The sequence below is a fragment of the Anastrepha obliqua genome, chromosome 4 (assembly GCF_027943255.1).
Source record: "Anastrepha obliqua isolate idAnaObli1 chromosome 4, idAnaObli1_1.0, whole genome shotgun sequence".
NCBI lineage: Eukaryota > Metazoa > Arthropoda > Insecta > Diptera > Tephritidae > Anastrepha > Anastrepha obliqua.
The window spans coordinates 101,325,435-101,351,146 of record NC_072895.1 but is presented as its reverse complement, the minus strand read 5'-3'; the positions used below and the strand labels follow the sequence as shown (position 1 = coordinate 101,351,146).

The following is a 25,712-nucleotide window of genomic DNA, read 5'->3' as shown; positions in this document are numbered from 1 at the left end:
TTCTTTTAATGTGACACGTTGCGCGTAGAAGTCGGCAAAGACCGTGCAAATGAGTTAATTGGGTTGTGCTCTTGGTTAGATTTTCGAGTTTGTATGCATTCGTTGAATTTATTGAAGAGTTTAAAATAAAGCGTAAGCTATGAATGTTGAAATACTTGCTTTAATGATGGTTCTTTATAAAAATTTAAACATTTTATTAGCAGCATTATTCTTGAACCGAGGTCATTATTGATTATCATCCAAATTATGAAACATTTTTTTATTGTCCTTAAATCTCATGGAGTTCATGTGAAATTTTTTATCAACTTATTTTCGAAAAACATTTATTCAGCTTACTGTTTTGGAACTTTATCGTACCTGTGAAATATTTATCAACCAATTAATGTAAGTCATTTATCCCTGCGTGCACTTAGGCCAATTTTTTCTTTGAATTTATGCTTGAAAACTTTATTGTTTTGTATATGGTGCGAACGATAAATGATTGTTTTGTGAAAAGCATGTCGTATGCAGAAAATATATACACATATACAGATATTTCGCATAAGTTAGAAAATTTCGTTGTCTACAGTCGAGAAAACCATGCCTGAAAAATTTATATGCATACCTTTGAAAGCTTAAAGTGTAATTTGTCGGTGCAGTGAATTCGCTTCTCCAGTTGTAATGGTTTTTGAAAATTCGACCATTACAGTAGGTTCTGTTTTTATGCGTTAGATACGTTCCGCAAGAAACAGCATAAAAAAAAACAGCATAAAAAAAGCTACTAGTTCTATAGTAAAACTATAGATACGTTTCAAAAGTGCTAAAACCGCATAAATCTGAAATAATGTAATAAAATCGCATAAAAAAGGGCACTATTCCCATATTATAACTATAGATACGTTCCATAGACCGCATGAATCTGAAATAATTAAATAAAATCGCATAAACAAAATATTGTATTTTTGAAAATTATATCTTTATTTAAGAAACGTCAGAATCGAAAAATAAATTTAAGTCAGAAATAAAATCAGACAATACCCACATGTTGCGCGTTCGTTTAGGATTTGGCGTAAAATCACTTTCGTCACTTTAGGAAATGTACACGTCTGATCTAGATAGTTATGCAGGCGGTTCCATACTTGTAGGGTTAGCATTTCTGATGCAATTTGTGATGAGTTTTTGCTTAGCTGGTTTAGAATCTTGAATTCCCGATAGGTCGACATGCATTTTGTAATTTAAAAAAACACCGCACTATTTCAAAACCGCATAAAAAAAAGCCGCATAAAACAGAACCTACTGTATTCGCTTTTCTGTACGTCTAAGTTCTCTGGCAAAAGTATTCGGCTTGAAAACGTTTTACCTTGTTCACCTTGTCGTTTTGTTTTTTCTCCAAACGTTTTTATTTTCAGTTCCTTCGCATCACTCTATTAAAATTTCTCAACTTGTTCCTATGAATATTTAAAAATTGTGCTACCATTTTAAGAACAAGCTTATCATTTATTTTTTATGGCAGTTTAAAATAGAGTAAAGTAAAATATGATTGTCACAAAGTAGCGCTAAAAGATGTTGAAAGAAGTTTACTTATATTAAGCTTCTGATGACAACAAATTGTTCCTGAAAAAAATCAATACTAACCAACGCAGAAAGTCGCATATATTTCCGGTTTTTCGTTCATCTTAACATAACACAAATTTATTTAAATGACTTGTTATCGTCCGCGAGGAACCCTAGCGCGAGCCATCTTTCAAAAATTCCACAATGATCGTTCTTTGGAAGAACTTGATACTAGACTTGTAAGTACAATAAACAATTTCCTTTACTTAGTTAAGTAAACAAATACACGTACGCATGTGTAAGTTCGGCAATTACTAATTAAATTTATGAAAAAATAAATATTTGTATAAGGAAAAAATTAGATAAGATTTATGAATTATTTAAGCTTCTTTCTTTGCCCCAATGCTCAAATGTGCACAGAATTGTTTGCTTTTATATATTTTATCATGAAGCATAAACTGAGCGCAATATATTGAAAAATGATGCAGGAAGTTTTCGCAGAAAACATCTTGAAGTTCTAGGAAAATTGTCTACTTCTACTATTGTATCAAATATAACAAGACGTTAAATAAAGCAAACTGATAACGAGGAAAAATAGTTTTTGTCTTTGTTTTTCCAAAATAATTAAACCAAAATAAAAAAATTGCACGTATGTACATACATACATTTTTAAATATTGCTTCCTCTTATTTATATATATTTGCAATCGCTATTATATTTTCAGTGGTATACAACTAATCATGAACTACCTCCGAAATTCCAAACCAAATTCGTACCATTGCTTCAGCCAGATGAATCGACAATGCGTTGGCTAGAACGTGCCAAAGAACTTTCCACAAATATTTGGCTTCACATCTGGCATGCTGTAGCTCGAGTAGTTTTACAATTTTTTATGACACAGACTGATATAAATGGTTATCTCAATCGTGGTTCAATGTTTATACTATCAGAACAGCAATTTGGCAGACTACTTAAATTCGGTGATTTCGATGTGAAATCTTGTGACATTGTAAGTATTCTACTATTGCACTTGTATTATTTCCTTACATAATTTTATTCAATATTTTAAAATAAATAACTTTACAGATCCATTGTTTGGACATTGGTGCAGGAGATGGAGAAATTACCGTACGTTTGCTTAAATCCGTACAGGATTTGTATCCCAATTGCAAAATTCATACATTTGCTACAGAAACTAGTTGGACAATGCGTGAAAGATTAAAAAATAGAAATTTCAATATTCTTGATCGTATAAGTGAAGTACAAAATGTTCAATTGATATCATGCTTAAATGTACTCGATCGTTGCATTGATCCAATAGATCTCTTGGAAGAAATCTACAAAGCGTTAGCGCCAAATGGACGTGTTGTTTTAGCACTGGTTTTACCTTATGTACATTATGTAGAAATGAATTCGTCCCATATGCCGCTGCGTCCTTTACTAAAGCACTGGCCCGAACGTTCTCAGCAATTAAGTTTCGAAGCGGAAGCTGTAGAGTTTTTTGAATTACTAGAGCATATGGGTTTCCTTATCGAAGCTTGGACTAAAGCACCTTACCTGTGTGAAGGCGATTTAAGGCAATCATTTTACTGGCTAGTAGATATTGTAGTAGTATTGTCAAAAAAACCTTAGAAGATAAAGTTTAAATAATAATATATAAATTTAGTTTGTATGTATGTTATCTAAATGCATGCGACATAAACCCTTAGCTCTCAAATGAGGTAATGGAGAAAGAATTTCTGCAATCAGTAATTTTTTTTTTGTATATAACTTTTATTTATATCCAATTGCATTTTGAAACATTTTGGCCTTTATATGTGGTATTTGTGAAGTATTGTATTTGGTATTGTGTAACTGTAGTTGATTTGGTTTAGTACAATTGTATTTCAATTTAAAAATCAACATCGAGAGTAAAAAATATTTGAAAATATATATTGGATTTTAATTGAAAATACATACCTATTTCATAGGCTCTTGGTAAAGTTCTCGTCATAAATTTGTCATCATCGTTATGAAAAGTTAAGCTGCTTAAGGGCAAGAGTGATGTCACATAGGACATTCAATATAAAGTAGTAAGTATATAATTTAAGTATTTGAGATTTATACGGAACAGGAACAAAGCTGCTAACCTCTCGGTGATCAAATAACAAAATAGTTAAGTATTCGGTATTGGCCAAAAACTGTGACATCTCTTATAATCAATAAAGCTGTAAATAACTGAGACTCATCCCAATTTATTTTCCATGAGTTCAATTCTTATTCTGACGGTTTGGATTTAATGCAAAAATCAACAAATTCTTTAGAAAATGATTAATTTTCCTATATACAGTTGCACTTATACGGATACACATTTATTTTTGTGCCCATGTTGAACCAATATTTATTTAACCTCTTTTATACGTTGTTTTTAAAAATTTGCGTACCGAATTTAATACTATCGTAACTGGTTTTCTGGTGTAAATTATTTAAATTAAAAGTTTAATGCTACGGAATAAAAATTTTAAATATCGATTAACAATTTCCTATGGGGCTTTTTTCCTCATAATTGAATATCTGTAAAACTATTTTCACGTCACTTTTACTATAGAGAACCTAAAAAGAAAATAATATCGAGTTCCGCTAATACAACTCGAATAGGAAGTTTCACCCAAAGAACAATTATTGGTTCCACATTTATTAATTTAGTTATTTAAGAAATAAGGCTGTAGCTGTAAACGTTTAGTATTTTATAATAGATCAACTTATTGGAAATTACACAATTGCAAATCAATTTTTGTTTTCGTAATGGTAACTCTAAACTGGATTCTAATTAATTTGCGGTAGAATTTCCTAACCACGTATTGTTGGAGAAAAATTCCGGGACTGCATTGCTCATTGTTCTATGTTAAATATTTTATATCCAATTCGGGGCTTATTACCATCTGGCAGCACTGTTATTCATTTGGAGTAACTACTTGAATTAGTGATAGCTTTTCGATAATCAAGTATCGCACATCACTAAAATAGTGCAAAGTGAGTTCTTAAAAGTGATAAAATTATACTGATAAAAATCAGTTTTAAGTATATTTTAGCTATATAGCTATAAAAAAGTGAAAACTATATTTTGTAATGTAACGCATAGTAAACGTACAGAGCGTTTATTTGCTGCAAATACACATAATTGTATGTATGAATGCTAGTGTACTACATATTCGCGTATATTTTTTCTTATACGATACATAAAAATGGACAATGTCAGTAATAACTCCTATATAAATGGAAAAAGTGTTTTGCAATGTCCATATTACATGCGCGAAAGTGAAAATATAAACCGTATGTTGATTTTTTCGTTGGGATATACTCGAAACTTGCTCGAGGGTGAATTTTTGCATACCACGCCTAGATTTTCCGCATTTGTGCAAAAAAAAACCTATTCTCGGGAGTCTACTCTAATTTTATAAATATATATAATTTTTTTTAAGTGCGTGATCATATATAGTTCGGTATCGAATTGATTTAATGAATGTGGCATCTTTTTCTAAAACTACATATTTTAGGTATCCAAAGAAAGTACAATATGAGCAGATCACTTTTTTATATACATACTTATATGCATGCATACATATATTAATGTGAGACACTGTTCCTCGCTATAAATTCATTAGTTCCATCCTAGTTGCCTTATATTATACTTTTATTCATGTGAAAAAGGGTGAAAAAAACTTGTTGAGTCAAAAATGCTTAATTTCGAGTGTAAAAATATATTTTTCGCAAAGTATATTATTCATTTTCGCCACTTTTCAGAGGTTCTAAAAACATATATGGAAAACAAAAGTATACATATGTATGTATGTATATTCCAAAAGTATGCTGCGCCGCAGACATAGATTTTTTTATATACAGTGGTGAGCAGAAAAACACATTTAGAAGAGGAGGGATGAGCAGGAGGTAGAGATTAAGAAGTGGGAAGTTTTTTGGTCTGATGTACATTATAAGGAGAAGTAAATTAAGTAGTATAGTGAATGACAGTCACAGCTGATGCCAAGATTACAAAGACAGTTTAATAATATAATCAAATTATATATACGAATATATGAAAACCAAACATACAAATACATGCATACATATGTACATGGGTACATAGTAAATAAGTAATAAAAATATTAAAGTGTATTAATTACAGTTTAAAATGATTGGAAAAAATATTTTAATACAATACGAGCTAATAGATAAGCTTCTTAATAAATAAGATTCACATGTGCCAAGACTTTTACCTAAAATTATAACTTCAAATAAAATTGATTTCCCGCTTTTTCGCAATTCTAAACAAATCTTATATATAACTGCATCACTCGAACAAAAAATTAACTTATGGAATTTTGAAAATACATTTAGCATACATACATATATAATTGAATGTTCAAGCGCAGGTGTACGCAAACTGAATTAAAAAAAAAATCTTATTCCCCTTGATCTATTGAGTAACAAGTGACACTTCGCCTCTACCTTTGTTTACATACACATTTTTGTCGTACTAAAACTATATACCGACCTATTTATGTATAATTCCAATTCAGTGTAGCTCCAACAGTATATGTTTCATATGCGCCTACACATAATTATGCATGCATATACTCTACTGTACTTTTTTATGAATTTCTTTCACTTTAATCCTTTCCAGAAACGCAATAGGTTGGGAACTGCACGCACATCATTGTACACAAAACCAAAAGAAGCAACAAGAGTTCAAAAACAAAAAAAAAAAAAGAAAAATACAAAAAACACTCACACGCACACAACAAAAAGAGCACAAATATTTTGGAAACTTACATTAAAAAAAAAATAGCGACGCACATATCTTAAAGACGATTCTTGATTTTTGAGCTAATTAGACTGGCTCAAAACGGAGGAAATAGGGAGGCGGAGTCTCCCGACGGGGCGCAAGAGAACAGAGCAGCGTGTTGGTGGACACCTTGGACGGCTATGGGTTGCTTCGGGTCACCCAGCTCCAAACAAACGGATGTAAATTCAGAAGACTCCAAAAGTCAAAAGCGTCGCAGCGATGCAATATCAAAGCAGCTACAAAAGGATAAGCAACTATACCGAGCTACCCATCGACTACTCTTGCTAGGGGCTGGTGAGTCAGGAAAATCGACTATTGTGAAGCAAATGCGAATTTTGCATGTTGATGGATTTTCCGAGCTAGAAAAGAAGCAAAAAGTCGATGATATTAAGAAAAATATACGCGATGCTATCCTGGTAAGAAAATGCGATTACTCACATATATATGTACATAATATACATTTGTCCATATATACAATTCGATAAATTGTTGTTGTTTTGTATTTTAGACAATTACTGGTGCCATGAGCACACTAAATCCACCTGTATCTTTGGAAAAGAAGGAGAATGAGGCAAGGGTTGAATACATTCAGGATTACGCTTCCAGTAAGAAAATCGATTATTCTCTGATACTAATTTTTTAAGATTTCATAGAACGGTTTCATATTTCACAATATTTTCACCATTTTATACGTGTATTTTATTTCAGTAATTTATTTTCGAAATTCCTTAATCGAGAACTGATAAATATAGTGTAGAAAGGGAAAGTTAAATTTCGGAAAATAACATAAATTCTAAATAGATGTTCATTACAAAACAATGGCACTTTCAAATTTGGTTTCTGAAAATACAATCGGACAAGTTCTGTAATTCACCGCCGAGTGTTTTTCAATGAAATTGCAGAAAATATCAATGAAATTCACTTGAAAGTGAATTGCAAAACCTATCCGATTGCAACTATTAAAGCCTCTGAAGTAAATTTACTATGTATAATACTATAGAAATTATCTTCCACAATTTAAAAAAAAGTTTATTTTACGTATATTTATGAATTGTAATAAAATATTGTTTTCTACGGCTAAAATGTTTATTTTCTGAAATTTAATTTGAAAGAGACATTATCTTCTTGAAAAAATCAAAAAATTAGTTCACCGTAAATAAATTATGCTAAAAATGTCTTTCTATTTTTAAAAATACGTTTCAATGACCTGTTTGACCTTCAAATGCTCCAATTGAATCATTATTTGAACAACAAAAAATATCTCGGATTTGAATGCATATTTGAATATGTACCACCACACATACATACATTGTTTATTCACATGTGATATTTTCAATTAACATCCTTTGAATTTCTCTTCTAGGTCCCGATTTTAACTATCCTCCGGAATTTTATGAGCATACAGAGGAACTATGGAAAGATCGAGGAGTATTGCAAACATTTGAAAGATCAAATGAATATCAACTGATTGACTGCGCAAAATAGTGAGTTGGCTTACTTAGCTATCTACCCTCTTTTATACGTATACGATTCAATCATATAAAAATAAGAATAGATGTAGGGTCTCCAATTGCAAGTCATTGATCTTTATATTATTATTAGCGTTTCTATATCTCTCCATTAACGAAAATGTTGTCAGTCACAAAATTATTGTAATTTTTCGTCTAGCAGGGTAATTTAATTTTTTTTTTTTAAATTTCTTGTACTTTCAAGTTTTTTGGATCGAGTAAGCATAATAAAGAAACCAGATTACACACCAAGCGAGCAAGATATTTTAAGATGCCGTGTCTTGACTTCTGGCATTTTCGAAACACGATTTCAAGTGGATAAAGTTAATTTTCAGTAAGTATCGGCATTCATATACACAAACTAACATAATTAAGAAAATTATACGCCCTTCTTACAGCATGTTCGATGTAGGAGGCCAACGTGATGAGCGGCGTAAATGGATTCAATGCTTCAATGACGTTACAGCTATAATCTTTGTAACTGCATGTTCAAGCTACAACATGGTATTGCGTGAAGATCCAACGCAAAATCGTCTCCGTGAATCATTGGACTTGTTCAAAAGCATTTGGAACAACAGGTAATTTCAAAAATCGTACTTATAAGACTTTAAGATAATTTCATGGGTATACACACATAATTAGCACAAACAATAACGGATTTAACATGCAAAATCCTTAAAAACAGAAATGTTTGCACATTGAGATATTTTCTGTGTGTATGCAGAAAAATGACAGGGGACATCATATTTCTTATATACCATACATACATATGTACATCTATATTTATACATATTGCCTAATGCAATGCAAAATATTCAACTCAATTAATTTTTAATTATTTGTTTGCAGATGGTTACGCACAATTTCTGTAATTTTATTTTTAAATAAGCAAGATTTGTTAGCTGAAAAAATTAAAGCTGGAAAGAGTAAACTTTCGGATTACTTTTCCGAATTTAACAAGTATCAAACACCAAGTAAGTATAAGGAAAATCAGCATTTTTCTGTCTTTGATATATTTGAGCGGCAGATATGCTTCAGTTAAAAAGCTAACAGTCTACAAGATGGTCCATGCCTATAGTGGTTTATAGTTAGAAATTCAAAAAGAAATTCAAGTTAAAAATAAACTTTTTTGGGTTTATTCGAAAGAGCGAACATTTTCCATATTTTTGGAACTCTAATTCATTCATGTGGCTGCCTCGGCTTACTTTGCAGTACTATCTTTTGTTAACTCAGCTTTCCAAGACCTTCCTGGAGCTATCCCCTGAATGGCTTCATCGATATTCACATAACATCGGTCCTTCACGGCACCCTACAAAAGGTCTAAAAGCGTCCAATCGCAGCTCCGAGGTGGCGAATTGACTTTGCTGAGGCGGCTGATAACTAGATTACCGCAATTGGCGCGCAAAAGATCGATTGTGGCATGGTGCGCCATCCAGCTGAAACCAAATATCGTCCAGGTGCGTCTTCAATTAAATAAAAAAATAAATAATTGGCACGTAAAGTAGCTTTTTCATGGTAGAAGGAGGTTTGCCATTGCCTGCCAAGGGCATATGTAGCGCTCACCGTTGACCGAAATGGCGTTTCTAATAGCATCTTAAAATCTTTTTCGGTGATCACGTGCGGGCTTACCGATCCATAGAGACGGCATTTCAACTTCTTCAATGTGTCGCTTGCAACTGTCTTTGCTATACAAAATTGACTTTGAAAATAAGTATGCAATATTTTTCAACGTTGTTAAATATATGACCTGACTTTTTTTCAACATTTCCGGCAGGGGAAAAAGCTATCACTGTTAATATGACATAAAATTGAAAAAAAAAAACCACTGTATATGTACTTTTACGAGATGCGTAATCGTTAGCTTTAATTAAAGTATTATTTAAGAATACAAATATTAAAAATAAACAAATTTTAATTATAATCAACAATTAGGTTTTTAATAATTTATCTTTTTTTATACGCAAGTTGATTGGAACATCAATTTTCCAAACCGAAGATATGGACTTCTTATACCACATTTAAATTTTTTTAAATGTCTTTGATTTGGCTGATCAAGTAAACCATCTAATTGTTGAAACAGGGTGACTATTATTTGAGCGGGGAATCAGCGATGAAATTTGTTCATTATTTGGTAGCAGATTTATATCGGATTAAGCTGCGTCTAGTATTATTTTATTGCATATTTATATGTGATGGAATATCAAGTTCCAAGAATTCGGTACAAATAATTGAAAAAATCGAACTTATAAGCTCACTTAAATACTACAATTATATCTCTGTTTTGCATTGCCGAAGTCATTTCTTTATTATGGATTTAAACTTGTTTTCTTTTTCTAAACAAAACAGTGGACGATAGTGTAAACATCCCATAAAATATATAAAAAGGTTTAAAACCTTTTACGGAGCATATTTTTAAAATAATGAAAGCTCTTAAGTTATATTTAATATTAAATTTTTTTTTGTAATTAAGTTTATATTATTTTTATTTAAAAACTACAAGAAAATTAATATTTTTTTTTTTATTTTAATTAATAGGTGATGCTATAACGGAATCTGGTGATGACCCAGAAGTGATCAGAGCAAAATATTTCATTCGAGATGAATTTTTGGTAAGAACTCTTTTGCATAACCTAAAATGCATACACTGTTGAGAAAAGTAATAGAAACGAGTCACTCCAATTTATTGTTTCAATTATAGAAGTACTGTTCTCGTATGCTCTTTTTGAAACCAGGCACGCTACCGAGCATGGTGAGGACACTGTGATACACAAATTTAACAAAGCAAAGAGTGGTTATAATGGAGCTACTGGACATGATCTATTAGCGAAGGAAAATTGAAATGTGTTTTATAGTGCGCCAGAATCAGAAACTGGTCGCACACCAACTCAATTTAATGCTGAATATAGACCAAGTAGGACCATGAGCTAGCGATTAATAGAAGCAATACTTTTAGACCAATTTCGTTTTAAAGCCATATGTCAACTTACCTACGAAGGTAGCCTTTGATCAAAAATATTCTGCCTTTTAATTGAATTCGGTATTCTTGGTACTTACCGAACTAAAGAATAAGTAAACAACAAATCTGCTCGTTTCTATTATTTTTCCAATACAAAATGTGCATACATGCAATTATACACACACATAATTATGTATATTATCACCGCATTGAAAAATTCATCATATCACATGAAATTTACTATATGTATACACTGAATAGATAAAAAGATATTCAAAAACACAGAAACACATCATCATCATTTCCTCTATAATTCTACTACATTTTATGTCGCCTTGTGTCATTAAATAAAATCCCTAGACTCCCCACGTTATAGCTCATAGTAAAACACATGTCCCCTTATGGGTAATAAGGCTAGTGTTATTATCGTTGTACAGGTCTTGAACTCCAGAAAATGTTCGACATGCTGTTTATATAAAATAAGCTTATATTAATAAAATAAAACGTTGGCATGTCGCGATATTAACACTGTGATAGACGATTTCAGCGATAGAGTGGAAAGAAAGACGCCAAAACTCAACCGCCAATAATAAGGATAGTACAAGGAATCTGATAATTTATGCAAGATTCACCAAAAAAATTATGGATCGATCGCTACCTTATAACACTGGTTAAATTAAGTAAAAGGAGACCCTGTTGCACCATCGGAAGCACTTCAGGAACCTGGAACAGCAAGGATGTAAGCAACATGATTCCGAAGTTAGTTAAAAAGAAACAAAGAAAATTCACGAATTGGAACGCACGCGTTATGAATGCTACAACCGCAACATTTCTGGATATTGTCGAGTAGCAATTAAGTGAAGCATAATTTTCAATATGCCGCGGCTAACCGTAGCCGAATGGTTGGTACGTGACTACCGGTGCGTACTACCATTCGGTAGGGCCTGGATTCCAAACCTGCTGTGAGCACAGAACACCAAAATGGTAAAAGATGTTTTTTTCTAATATTGGCCACCCGTTGTCAGGCAATGGCAAACCTCAGAGTGCATTTCTGCCAAGAAAAAGCTCATAAAAAACCATTTGCCGTTCTGAGACGGCGTAAAACTGGTCCCTCTATTTGTGGAACAATATCAAGACGCACACTAAAAATAGGAAGAGAAGCTCGGAAGAAGAAAATAAGTAGCTTACACAACTAAAGACTACAATACACGCAACGCGGAAATTTTAAAATATTGCACTAATTGATGGATGAGTTGATTTCAGAAGTAAATTACAAAAGCACCGACTTACCTACATGCCCACATATCTCATAAGAGCCAACACTTTTAAGAACATTCTTAGTAAGAGGTGTATAAAGGTCAAACCATTATTCGGATCCTCAGGGACTGACTGAAAACTGAAAACAAAAGATCAAAAAGAAAAAAAAAAGTTTTAGGAGGATTATGATTTATGCTATTACATCAACAACAAGAGCAATAGTGCAGTAAGAAACGTGGAACGGAATTTCAACAGTGGAATGAATCGGCATTATAACCGGTGAAACACTGTCACTCAAGCAGCATTCGCCAAAAGATTTTATAAAAAAAGGCTATCACAGCAGGCTAAATAATACCTTATAAATTAAAAGACTAATAAAATTATAACAGCTGCGCTTGAAAGGCCGCTAGTTTTGAATAGTTTTTACTGAAAATATGTATTTACATATGCATGGGAAAATTTTTCCTAAACTGTCTTTCTATTTTAACCCTTTCAATACGGATTTTTTTTAAGGGGAAAAAATATTTAACCATGAAAAGTTATTACTAGTGATCTAAATAGTATATCCTCTTGTATAAATAAAGAAATTATTTCTAGGAATTGAGAAAATGTCCTGGGAAAACATTGTCCCACCCCTAATGAACACTCAGTAGATCTATAATTGTCAGTAAGTCCTAGCACGTGCTACGATTTAACTACGACTGCAAAACATGTATATAGAAAAATACAAAGTATAACGGGTCATACGGAGCATAATTGATGGTATATCTCGTAAAAAACTGATGGGAAGAAAATACACAGCGATGCAAAGAAATATTTGGCATTTAGTAAAACGAAAACACTCATTGGGACATATGTGTCCCGTTAGTATTGAAAGGGTTAAAGAAATATTAGCCGATTCTTCTTTTTTTCTCTAAAATCCTTCAAACAAATTTCCAACAAAACAAATCGTCTCAAAGTATTAGTGGTTGTGGCACAAAAATCTCTTTTCTTACATTTAATATCTTCCCAAATGCATTTTCCGGTTAAAATATATGGCAGCGCTACAAAGCTTCTGCACTTCTGCCGCAGGTGTACAATTGATATTTACACTTTGAGTTAACAAAATGCCGCAAAACTACGTGTAAACAATTGTTTTGTTTGTAAACAATAAACTGTCAGCAAAAAACTACTCTGCCCACTTGAAAGAGATTTTAAATTAATTCACTTAATAAAATACCATTGAAATTTCGCAAAATATGATGTTAACCTTAAATGTTCTCATGCTATTTAACGAAGTGTATGAAGTACGCTGCCAAAAATTGAAAAATCAGACGGGAGAAAAAGTCACTTCCATCAAATGGTTCCCGAAATTTCTTTATTTTTTCTTTGTATTTGGAGAGATTTGTATTACCAAACATTAGAAGAAATCAAATTAAAAAGGAGTACAGTTAATAAAACGAACGTAGCGAGAATTGAAAACCCCAATTTCTAATGAATTCTACTCTAGAATCGGCGAAACAAATTTCTAAAAAATCTCGACTTGTACTGCAACTACTAATGATTGGGCTTGCCGATATACTTATACATACATATACATATAAAAGCTATCAAAAACCTTCCTTGCCATATACAGTGCCTACAAAAAAAAACATGTACATATGTATGTATGTACGTAAACGAAAAGAGTAGAACTGCGACACTAACTGCCATTTAGAAAAATTCCTCCTTCCTCTCCGACATATACACATACATATTACCTACATTTCACATGTTTTTTTACCTTTCCTCGTACCAAAATATACTTCGTATTCATGAACACAAATCAAATCATCATCAAAAATCATTCATACATACAACCGCATCTCATTATAAAAAAAAAAATTAAGAAAAAAATCGAAAATTTAAAAGAAAATAAAAAACATTGCTCCTTCGTTTTTCTGCCTCATTACAGCGTATTTCAACTGCTAGTGGCGATGGCAAACACTACTGTTATCCGCACTTTACATGTGCAGTTGATACGGAAAATATCAAAAGAGTGTTTAATGATTGTCGAGATATAATTCAAAGAATGCATCTTCGCCAATATGAGTTGTTATAGGTTTATTTTTAGTGTCAGTGGAAATAAAAATATGCAAATAAAAAACAAAATTCTTTAAGAACAATTAAATAAAAATACCATGTTTGATCAAAGACAGATATTCATATTTTTATTCATAAAATACAGAGGCATGCACACAGATCTATGAATGCATGTGTGTGTGTGAAAATTGAAATGCTTTACTTTGGGTAAGTATTAGCCCAAAATTTCTTCTATCAAATACGACTATGCCGCAATTTTTATTTGTTTCATTACGTGAAAGTAAAAAAAAATTGTGTTAATCGATGTGTTAAAGAAAAAATCGTGTTTTTTTTCAAGTACCTTTTTACTACATAAAAACAAATTATTTGGAGAGATTAAAATCTTTATTTTGACTTTTACGACTGCATTCGCAAAAATTATCCGAAAAATCTTCCGATAAGGTGATTAATTTTGCATCATACACACAAACATTAAATTGGCAAAAAAAAATTGTTTATGTAAAACCCTTAAATTTGTTCTATAGCCTCAAAGATCGAGCCACCTATTTAATTTTTTTAACGCCAACGCTTTGAAAATTACCATTGAGTTCCCTTGTGAAAAACCGTTTCCTTGAATTTGGTATAAAGTGTCAAAATAATTCCATTCGGACTCTATGCATCGCTTTACACATACATATGGTCAAGAAACACACCAAACGACTTATTCCACTCATTTTTGGAGGGCGGTCGTTGACCCTAGAGTATTTTCAATGTCTGCATAATGCTTTTCTTTTATGGCTAAATGTAATTTTCCAAACAAAGTCTCACGGATGTTGTGTTAAATTAGACGAATATTGGGGGTGGTTGATAAACAGAATATCATTTTTGGTAAAAACAAGTATTTATTAAATTGAACGACGAAATGGCGCATTATCGTACAGCAAGCGCCAACTTCCATTTTCACGATATTCTGGTCGAATACCATGAATTTGTGACCGTAAACGCTTTATATCACCTAGATAATAGAACACAGCATTGACTTTTGGTCCATTTCCAAATAACGCCATGCAGATTTCGGCTCTTTTCGTTATGAATTCACAACTTCCTGATCTTTAAATCGTCTCTAAACCACTCCAAAGTAGAGCTACGAGACAAACACTCAACAACATAAGTTTTTTTTTTTTATGCCTCTCGGATTGAGTTAAAAAAAAAAATTAAAATTGGCTCTTTTCAAAATTAATTTCTCGACCGGCGGTTCAAAAGTACTGTTACATTAGACGCAATAACTCAGTTTGTATTAAACTAAATGTCTTGATTCTCTATAAAAAAGTCGATAGTGTCTCTCCATCGGAATTATAAAATTTATTAGAAGTATTTTATGATTTCAGGCAAAATATTTTGGGAACATTTTTTAAGACCTACGTGAGCTGGCCCGATTAAAAAGTACCATGAAAGGGATTTTTTATAAAGAAAATTAGTTTTTTTTCTTTTCTGAAAAAAAAAATCACAGATTATAGAGGAGTTTAAGCTTAACAGATCAGCATAAAAATGTTTAACAATTTTTTCAATGGAGGTAAACTAATGGTATATGCGAAACAACAAATTTAGTAGCAAAAATATCCTCTCCAGTAATCATTCCCTGGCTGTAGGGATAAATGGAAGCTGCTACAAAGTTGTGGAGTCTAAACAAAGTGTAAGTGCATCTATATACCTATCCGTCGACAGCACATTGCCCTACTCAATGAACGAGAAAATAGGAGAGCCGGCCTCGAATCAAGTTGATGCTTCTAAAGCTGCCAAAGATATGCAAATGCTAGATGGCTGTTCTCGTACGAATATTCTACACTACGAGTATACGTATCCTCTACAACTTTCCGGGGAATTACTTTGAAATCACAACCCTTTAGTAGGTATCGTTTTATTGCAACGAGTGGAAGGTTTTGCCGAAGGAACAGAATCGTTTATTTATTTATTTTTTTTTGTAAAGTCTTAGAACGATAGCTCTTACAGACTTCTTGTAAAAATGAGATTACAAATTATTACTAATATTAAGAAATTAATTCAAAATATTGACAAAATTATTTCTTTGTAATAAAAAATCAAAATCGATACAATTTCAGATGAGGTTAACGTGTTTTAAAGCACAAGCAACAGGTGCGTTATGTGCATACTTAGTGATATTATCATTTACGTTTAGACACGAATAGAGATAGGAACTTTTTCTTGTCTGTGCATTAAAATGCGAAAGTGCTAGTCATATAATATTTGACACTTGCGAACTTGTGAGCTGCAAGTAAAGATAGAAATAAAGATTTCCATCGCTCAAAATCATTGTTCTATTTTATTTAGTAAAAGAGTTATTCAACACCAAAATTGGATGATTAATTTTGCGTCACCTTGTATAATTAGCGTGTAACGCTTTTGTTAGGTGCTTGGTCGAGTTTATATAATTTAGTGTGCGCTTCGACATTGTCCTAAAAAAATAGAAAAGGCTGCAATTTTACGCCGCCTCCGAATGGCTTATGAGAAACTTTTTCGTGGGGGTTTGTTTGGAGAAGCGATTGCTAATAAAACCTTGTTCTATCATTTAATACTTCGTTTCCACAGTGATCTTTGAACCAGGATACTTTGCGAATGGTACTCGCACACAAATTCACTCGGCTATGACGCATTTTGTGTCTTAACTATAGAAATATCGAGTTTTTGACAATTTTGAAAATCACTGTTGTATGGAAGGTGGGCGTGGTACGATTTGTGCATTTTCTATGCCGGCCTGCCTTCAGCCAAGGACTTGATATACGATTTATCGTGCCCCCGCCGGAGGGTTAACTCAAATCATTTCCTCATTCTGAATCTTACCATAAAGCAAATCAACTCGATGCTCGAGCACTTCTATGTACTAAGGAATTGGATGGTGTCACCCGCTGCACATTTTTGCTGTAAACCAATGTTATTTATTTTTATACCTGTAATTGGTGTTAGATCTAGAAATTCTCCTGTTATGAGTTCAAAATTCGTTACGAAAAAACGACACCTAAAATGTCTCGTTTTATGTGTTGAATAAACCAACCTAAAATTACCCTGTTACCAGCGAAAGTGTACAAGTTTTTTTTTTTTTTTTTTTTTTTTTTTTTTTTTTTTTTTTTTTTTTTTTTTTTTTTTTGTACTCGAAAAGGAGCTGTTTGTGTTTTTTGAGGTTTTAGGTATAATAATAAAATGATTATTTTAATACTTTTTTAAGGGGGGAAGCTGGTCTAGAGCGCAAAAAATGGGCATATTTTATGAATTTATTTTGACTCAACAAAGGAATCAATCGAAAATCTGTGAAATAGGTTTAATAATATAGCTTTCGTGGTACAAATACAAAATTTTTCGTCTGAATTAATTTCAAAATGGCCGCTATCCAGCAGTTCTCCTAAGGCGCCTTTTTTTCTAGTGGGTCCATTGCCGAAGACGTAAACTCCTTAATTTTTGTCCTGGATCAAAAAATAAAATTTTTTTAGTTTCTATATAACAACAGAAAGAGACGTACGTAGGATTTTTTCGATATTTTGTTTTTTCGCGAAATGGTGCACGTTTGAACAAAAAGTTACAATTTTCACTATAAAGAACGACATAAAATTGTTGATTAAAAAAAAACTATGTAATATAAATAAAAAATCCTACGTACGTCTCCGGAGAAAGGTATATTATTTCGAATGTATTGTCAAAATTTCGTAAGAATCGGTAAAGATTTGTTCGAGTTATGTCTTCGGCCAGTTTAAAAAAAGTGATTTCGAGAAAAACGCGTTTAAAGTTGTAAGTATTGTAAAATCATACCTGCGAGGCACTGCCGTCGAATGAAAAATTTGGGCATTTAGACATTTTTGCTGGCATCCCTCATTTGGTATATTATTTCTAAGACCCTAAAGCACCTTTTAAGACAAAAACAAATTTTTCGATTTTTTCAAAATTCTAGACCAGCTTCCCCCCTTAAGTTATTAAAAAAATAATAAAACAGTATTTTAGTTACTTTTGGTTGCAACTAAAAATTTAGGTATTAGCCCTTTGCACTCGAGGACTCCGCAGCGGAGCTATTAAAAAATTTGTCTTCAATCTATTTGTCTAGACGGCTCCGTTATGGAATGCAAATAATTTTCAGCTCATAATATAAGAACAAAAACTGATTGTAATAACTTCATTTATTTTGTGTACAAATTACAAATGCAATTTCTTTTAAATATTTGTGCCCATAATTATGAAAATAGTCTAAGTCAAATTTTCCAAAAAATTAGTTTATCACTTATTTCACATCCACATTATCTTAAACTATATGTATGTATTTAATGTAATTTTCACGATATTGTCAAAAATGAACCTTTAGATAGTGGATGTAATTTCCGCGTTATACGGAATTCATTTAGTGTTAATTATGAAAGTGGTCTAAGTCAAAAATTCATAAGCCTATTACAAGCGAAATATGTACGTTTATAAGTTGTTCCATAATTTCTATAATGACAATGTCAAGTTGTATGTATGGGATGAAACTACAGCATCAAGAGGTGCACAAGAAGTAGAATCATGCATTTTAGCGCATATGGAAAATATTACAACTACTCAAAAACTCGTAATAGCTTACATTGATGCATGTTCAGGCCAAAACCGTAATATTAAAGTAGCATTAACATGGAAGAGAATGCTACCGAATTAACATGATTTCGATTTGAAAGAAATGAAAATAAAAAAGCAACTTACTTATTCAACCCCGAGCATTATTATGAATTGATAGAAAAGTGTAGAAGAAAAAGCCACTTTCGGTAAAACGAATGTCACCGGATTTTATTGCGACGAAGTCACTAGAAGAATCAATAACAAAAAGAGTAAAAAATACCGCGGACGAATCTGTCCCTTGGTTGAAAATACAATGATGCGTTTCTTGAAAAATGAATTTTATAAAATGTTCCTCAATACTTCTTTAGATGATTCTAAATTCCACGTTTTGGATCTTTCACCTCAAAAAGAGGAAGACCAAAAATATACAAAAATATTAAATTACTTCCATTATGGGCCACCCCTAGTAACGGAAGAAAAACATAAAGATATTACGTGTTTACTACCATACATCCCGCTAGTCTATCATGAACATTTTAAGAATTTAAAAAATGAATTACTTTTTAAAAATATTTAATAAATGTTCATGAATTATTAAATTAAAGTTATTGTTTCAAATAAAACTCATTGTTCTTTATTATATTACTAGCGTACCCTCGCCCGCTTCGCTAGGCGAAAAATTCAATGATTTGCTGAAAGAGAATAAAATTAATACGAAACAAAGCAAATTCTTTGATACAATTTCATTCGAACTTTATTTTTTTGGTTAAAAAGTTTTTTTTTAAGTTTTGAAAAACACTTCGCTCTAACAAATTTCTTCTCAGTTAATTGCTGAAAATTAAATATTTTGAAAACACTATTTTTTTTTTAATTTAACGTTTTTGAGAAAAATTTGTTCTTGAAAAAATTTCATACTTTTGTAAAAGTTTAAATTGATTTGTTAAAAAAGATTTTTTTCCGCTTTGAAAAACACCCCCTCGAAAAGATGTATTCTCTATTAATATTGGAATATGAAATGCTTTGAAAACACCATTTTTTTTTTTTAATTTTTTTTGGTTTTCAGAAAATTTTGTTTTGAAAAAATTTCATACCCTTAAAAAAATGTTATTTTATTTTATTTGTTTAAAATTTTTGAAAAAAATTTTTTTTGTAATTTTAGAAAAACACCTCTTCGAAGAAATTTCTTTTATCTTTTTATCTATTTTTCAAATATTGGAAATTGAATTAAAATTAAATTAAAAAAATGAGTAAAACGACGAAAAGCAATACGAGTACAAATACTCATAAAAGCAACCACAACTACAACGATTTAGATGCTAACAATGATATGTCGGATGAATTGAGCGCGTACAACTCGAAGGAAGACGAGGGACATCACGAAAATCGCGAAAAATACAGCCAACTGATGCTGCAGATTACGAAGATGGGGGCGGAATGTAAAAATGTAAATTAATTTGTGTGCAAATAAATTACAAGTGATATTTTCATATTTGAGCCGTAAGCCCTGGGAGCTAGTGCTCCTTTTTTTTAATGTAAAATAATAATTTATTGTTATTTTCCATATATTAAATTAATTAATTAAATTAATTTGTTTTATAATTTTTGAAAAACACCCCTTTGAAAAAATGTTGTCTATGTGTCATAGTGGTATTCCATTAACTTTTAGGATCATAGTCAAATACTTACAAATATCTGCGCTTTCACAAATAGCAACAATAAACAAATTTCCTCAAAACCAAAAAATTTACTTTTTTCCAAAAAAATACTAAACAAACAACGCAATAAATTTAGAATTTTGTGTTCACGAAAAAACAGTATTGTTTTTATTGTATTAACTGAAAACCAAAATGTTGCAAAAAATCAAAACAAAACTAAATTATTTTTTTGTGTTCATTTTGTCCATATGTTCCATAAAAAGTTGATATGGTAAATAATATGCAGGGTCTGATACACGCAAATTTCCATTGACCATTATAGTGACAAAATTATCGATCACCAATTCCAACAGGATTTCAAAATCACAGTTGGAATGAGTTGTTGTGTGGTGTACTTCTGAAAAAATGAGAAATAAACAAAATAAATCTAAAAATTCGAATTCTAACTTTATCTTGTGTATGTTCTTATTACCTTTGAATTTTTCCAATGAAGCACCATTCATTTTAAATTTTCCAAAAATTTTTTTTATCATTTCGCGTTTCTTTCCTTTTTCATTCGATTCCAACATTTGTTCATAGCCGATAACATCGTTTGCAAACGCATTCATTTCCATATAGAATTGGTCAAGGAAAGCATTGCTCAATTGAATTGAAACATTATTTTCATTCGAATCATTTGAAATTTCTGTATTCAACTCTTTAATTACAACACGACATAAATCGTTTCACAATAACGAAAAATTCAAAAAAAGTTGTACACATAAAATGAATGTCGATTCGAAACTTACTATAATCTAAGAATCGAGCAAGTTTTGTTTTGTACAATATTTTAATTTTTTCTTTTTTCATATGAAGAAAATATTAAAAAAAAATTTTTTTTGCTAAAAACCTTCCCCTAGTGGATCCCTATTATATAAAAAAAGAACGAATAAAATTGGCCTCGTTTCGGCCCAAAAAATTGCGTACAAACGAACATCATTTCATTTTTATAAATATATATAGATGAAGTCATTTACAGGATATTCAATTAATTTTGAAAATGGTCTAAGTCAATTAGAGCTGTAAACACAATATTTTCGTATGAAATTCATACAAAATTTCATATTGATAATAAATTTCCACAAATTATAAATTAAAATGTCGCGCAATATAAAAACATTTTTTAACTCGTTCAAACACAATCCATTAAATATCTCAAAACAAGAAATATATGACTTAGACCACTTTCATTATAATGGGCACATTTGTGTTTATATAACGGTAAATGAAACTGAAATTTTACGCTTTAGTTAGGAAAGCTGAAGCAAACTCAAGTCAGTTCTGTATTCATTAGTAAAGCGTATTAAATTCGAATTTACCTGTTGTTTTTATATCTTAATTCAAATTTATAACCTAATGTAGCAAATAAAATAAAAATCTGTATGTATTTAAATATTTTTATATTGAAATTGCTTGGAGTTGCTGGTAATGCGAATGAAAAAAAGCTTCGAGTACAAAGGGATAGATTAGCAAAGGCAAAAAAGCCTGGTGTACCAATTTTTATTTTACTTTTTTGTCAATGTAGGTGTGTAGGTATGTATTTAGTTCTCGAAAGAAGCAAACATTCGCATTATTTTAATTATACAGATGTTTTCACCATTCTTTGCCCAAGCTTATTGCCTGTGCGTGCATAAATTTGTTTTGGAGAAAAAGTTTCTCAACTTGAAATGATAGACCATTCAATCGACATCGTTTATTACCGTAATTCCACAACAACAATTAATAGGTAAAAATGTTAGCAACAATAACTAAACCAAAAACTGTTTAAAGTGCATAACTCGGCATTTAAAAATGACCTCGAAATATTTTTATTTACATATGTTAATATTTTTAACGCTTCTGCAATTGCTCATTGCCAATGATGATGATGGAATTCGACGAGATTTAGAGGATGTAAGAAATGAACGCTCTTGCCGCCGTTGCCTTGGAAGGCTGCAGCCTTCGGGTTTGATTAAACAGTTGAAGACCTTGAGGCTTAATAGGCGTTGGGAAAATGAACGGGAGTTTCGCAAGGGTATACGTTTTAAATACTATAGGTACGTATTTGTATTGTATAAATGGGTTAGGCGTAATTGTTGTACGTAAATTATTATAAACATAATATTTGTACGAAAACCCAAAAATTGAAATTAAAAAAAAAACAATGAAATTAGGAATGGTGAGAAAGTTTACGAGAGCGCAAGCGATGAAACCAAAGCCTTGTCCAAGTCTGGCTGTTCGACGGATGATAAATTTGCATTCATATTGCATGGCTGGCATCAAAGTTGTGAAACCGAATGGGTGCTCACACTCATTGAACGTAAGTAAAATTGTTGCTGATACTATTGAGGAGAGCACTTGAACTGAATACTGTGCTTTGTTTGCTTCTAGGACTCACATACCATCGCGGTGGTTGCATAGTATGCATAGACTACGAATTTTTCGCCCAAGACTCTTACATGTGGTTATATAGAAGTTTTCGCAGGATATCCAATATTATTACAAAGAGAATACTACTTTTGATCAACGAAGGCTTCAATCCGGACAATGGCTACATGTTTGGTTTTAGCTTCGGCGGGCAGCTAGCATCAGCTATCGGACGGAGTTTGAGCAAACGCTATCTCTTTCGCAGCATCGATAGTAAATAGTTATTTGATACATTTTTTTTTAGTAATTAATTTTAAACTCGATTTTGTTTTTATTGTTGTATGTATGCAGCTTGTGATATGGCTGGTCCTGGCTTTGATGTCTTCACCAACACCGATCATCGTGAGGCTGCCCGCCATGTACAGTGTTTGCACTCTAGTCGCGACAAGGGCACACGCATCTATACTTGCCATCAGAATGTCCGGTTGGGCAGTTGCGGACATTTTCAACCAGCTGAAACTAGTCAACCCTACTATAGCAGCCATGGCTTATGCGTTCAAATTTATATAAATGCATTCGATTATCCTTTCTATGCGATGCAATATGAGCCAACTTGGTGTGCGTCCAAACAGGCTGCCACAAATATACCGTACAAATACACTATTGGCTACAATGAGACACCTGATCCGTAAGTATTAGTAAATATAATAAATAAGTATGAAAAGTATTTATTATATTTTGACGTACAAATTCCTTCGATTGCAACAACAGGTTTAAAAGATCATAGAGGTATGCATTTTTTTTTTTGTGGAACTGGTTTCGATTAATCCTCGTGCACTGAACACGATTCTGAATTTAAAATTTGCCCACTACGTCATGATTTTGGTGAAATTTTACTCTTTAGAAACCATATCTTAATTTTCTTCTTTAACCTTTAACCGCTTTATAAAAAAACCACCTGAGGGTCAGAGACGGTGTCAAACAAATAGGAGGAGTAACTCGGCCAATCACCCAAAAGGATATATTATAAGATCCAAAAACAAGCAAAATTTTTTCAACACCATAGGGGGAAACCTGTCTCATATCAAAGAGAAAAAGCAACCATGTAGACCTGTGTAAGCTCCTCTTCAATCCCATCTGCAGAAGCTGTAAAGTGGAAGGGGCGAAGGAAAGTCTTTTCCACTACTTATGTGAATGTCCGGGGCTAGCTAGGGCACGACTTCGCTCCATTAGTAAGCCTTTCTTACAGCAAATTAAGGAGATCTCAGACATCGAGATAAAGGATTTGAAAAAAAGACAGTATCACACGAGACAGTGGTAGTAAAACGGTGCTGGTCACTAATTAGGATTATTGCAGTGGAAATATTCAACAACAACAACAGACATGTGTAATTATTTTAATATTGCGACGTTTCTATATAAATTAAAAATAATTATTACTTCTGGTTCTATTCAGGCCTAGTTTGTTTTTCTTTGTTTTGCCCATTAATCATTATTTTTTTGTTGTTTTTGCTTAGATATAAACTCGTGGGTACTGCGCCTTTATGTACATCTGTGTCTTTTTTGCACAACAACTTGAATCGAATTAACCATTTTTAACTGTCAAGCACTCGTTGACGAGCAGCTGTTTCTGCTCTCATATTAACATTTCAAGTTGGGTCGCAAAAAAAGGCCTTCTTCAATATTTTTTATCAAGCATTAAATATTTTCATAAAAACGAAAAGCAATTGGCTAGCAAAAAAAATTATTAAAAATCATCACTTTTTCAGGCCCCTAACCCCTTAATATCTAAAAGTACAAAATTTGAGCTTCAAATGAAAAAATTAACATATATAATTATCTTTGATTTTTATTTCTCATTATGGTTCTCATAGCTTAGGTAGGTAGGTAAAGGTGGCAGTCGGTCTTTAAACCAACTCACTTAGACCGTTCCCAATCCATTGTGATACCACAGTTATCATAGCTTAATCATGTTTACTTTTGTAAAATTTTGCATTTCATAAAATCTATTTATTTAACTTCTTTGTTTCTTCTCTTCAACCTTTAGCAATATACGTGGCGAAATTTTCGTACCAACTAGTCTACATTTTCCTTATAATTTTTCTGAAAAAGAAATGCTAATGTTGGGATTCTTCGATGAAAATGCGGAAATCTAAATTAACAAACCCATTCGGTACAGGGCCACACAAAAAATATCTAACTGATAAATTAACCACAAAAAGGCACAACTTTTGACGGAGTAAATTTTCAATCACCAAAGTCAACGAGTTACAAAGTAAATTAACCTTACAGAAATTAAAAACAAATAAAAAAACATCAATTTTAGCTCACGAAAAAACTGACAACACCGAAAATAAAGTAATCATCAATAACAAAAAATAATTGCATTCCATTTTAATTTACTGCGCCACTCACTTTTGCATGGAAGAATGAGCTATTTGCATTTCCCATTAATATTTTAGTCGAAGTAGCGCGATGTGATTCCACCAGGGTAAGATTAATCGAAGCAGTATTGAATTTTATTGTGTGCACTGCCTGAGATACATAGATTCATGTGTGATAATCACAGTTTGGACAAAAATTCGAAACTGTAAATTTCGACTGTGATACACCATTATTTTATATACATTTTAATATCTCTCTATCGTGGGCTTGGCATACCAACTGTGACTGAAGTCGAACGAAAAGAACGAAGCAATTTCCGATAGCTCACAAACAGCGACTAAAAAATAATGGCCATCAACGACGCAGCATCCAGACTTCTTCTCGAAGAAGTTTAAAACGCACAATGGAAAGCGAATAACTATTAATTGTGAGTGCTTCTCAAAAACAAGTTAAATTATCAAGTGAAAGTTGCTTATTAGTATCCTATTATACACATTAGATGCAATTGTACAACGCTTCTAAACAATGCCTAAAAAATATATCTTCTTTTTGATAATACGGCATTCGAAAGTCTTTTGCAG

At 32.0% G+C, this 25,712-nt stretch overlaps 3 protein-coding genes across 7 annotated transcripts; all 3 read left to right on the top strand.

Moving 5' to 3' along the window:
- The first annotated feature begins 1,424 nt into the window (after positions 1-1,424).
- LOC129243673 (protein-L-histidine N-pros-methyltransferase) lies at positions 1,425-3,463 on the top strand. Its single transcript, XM_054880869.1, has 3 exons — positions 1,425-1,772; positions 2,258-2,542; positions 2,620-3,463. The coding sequence occupies exons 1-3, from the start codon at positions 1,680-1,682 to the stop codon at positions 3,163-3,165; spliced, it is 924 nt and encodes a 307-aa protein (XP_054736844.1). The 5' UTR covers positions 1,425-1,679; the 3' UTR covers positions 3,166-3,463.
- A 1,062-nt stretch (positions 3,464-4,525) lies between these two features.
- Positions 4,526-22,385, top strand: LOC129243671 (guanine nucleotide-binding protein G(s) subunit alpha). Of its 4 annotated transcripts, none has more exons than XM_054880866.1 (9): positions 4,526-4,695; positions 6,194-6,771; positions 6,864-6,960; positions 7,719-7,839; positions 8,069-8,197; positions 8,262-8,441; positions 8,713-8,837; positions 10,399-10,472; positions 22,289-22,385. In XM_054880866.1, the coding sequence occupies exons 2-9, from the start codon at positions 6,496-6,498 to the stop codon at positions 22,295-22,297; spliced, it is 1,011 nt and encodes a 336-aa protein (XP_054736841.1). In that variant the 5' UTR covers positions 4,526-4,695; positions 6,194-6,495; the 3' UTR covers positions 22,298-22,385. The 4 variants fall into 4 exon arrangements, with proteins under 4 accessions (XP_054736841.1, XP_054736838.1, XP_054736842.1 ...); XM_054880863.1 differs by lacking the exon at positions 22,289-22,385 and adding an exon at positions 14,010-14,252; XM_054880867.1 differs by lacking the exon at positions 22,289-22,385 and adding an exon at positions 11,367-11,387.
- LOC129243672 (uncharacterized) lies at positions 21,775-25,104 on the top strand. Of its 2 annotated transcripts, XR_008582334.1 has the most exons (6): positions 21,775-22,436; positions 22,554-22,699; positions 22,771-23,019; positions 23,098-23,434; positions 24,794-25,021; positions 25,073-25,104. XR_008582334.1 is itself a non-coding variant. In XM_054880868.1 (5 exons), the coding sequence occupies exons 1-5, from the start codon at positions 22,192-22,194 to the stop codon at positions 24,900-24,902; spliced, it is 1,086 nt and encodes a 361-aa protein (XP_054736843.1). In that variant the 5' UTR covers positions 21,775-22,191; the 3' UTR covers positions 24,903-25,104. The 2 variants fall into 2 exon arrangements, 1 of the variants encoding a protein (XP_054736843.1); XM_054880868.1 differs by having other exon boundaries at positions 24,794-25,104.
- The last annotated feature ends 608 nt before the right edge of the window (positions 25,105-25,712 follow it).

Coding starts and splice junctions, on each gene's coding strand:
- LOC129243673 (XM_054880869.1), top strand. CDS start 1,680: ATGACTTGTTATCGTCCGCGAGGAACCCTAGCGCGAGCCATCTTTCAA. Junction 1,773..2,257: donor AAGAACTTGATACTAGACTT/GTAAGTACAATA, acceptor TTATATTTTCAG/TGGTATACAACTAATCATGA. Junction 2,543..2,619: donor ATGTGAAATCTTGTGACATT/GTAAGTATTCTA, acceptor ATAACTTTACAG/ATCCATTGTTTGGACATTGG.
- LOC129243672 (XM_054880868.1), top strand. CDS start 22,192: ATGACCTCGAAATATTTTTATTTACATATGTTAATATTTTTAACGCTT. Junction 22,437..22,553: donor ATACGTTTTAAATACTATAG/GTACGTATTTGT, acceptor CAATGAAATTAG/GAATGGTGAGAAAGTTTACG. Junction 23,435..24,793: donor TACAATGAGACACCTGATCC/GTAAGTATTAGT, acceptor TTCAACCTTTAG/CAATATACGTGGCGAAATTT.
- LOC129243671 (XM_054880863.1), top strand. CDS start 6,496: ATGGGTTGCTTCGGGTCACCCAGCTCCAAACAAACGGATGTAAATTCA. Junction 8,442..8,712: donor AAAAGCATTTGGAACAACAG/GTAATTTCAAAA, acceptor ATTTGTTTGCAG/ATGGTTACGCACAATTTCTG. Junction 10,473..14,009: donor TCATTCGAGATGAATTTTTG/GTAAGAACTCTT, acceptor GCCTCATTACAG/CGTATTTCAACTGCTAGTGG.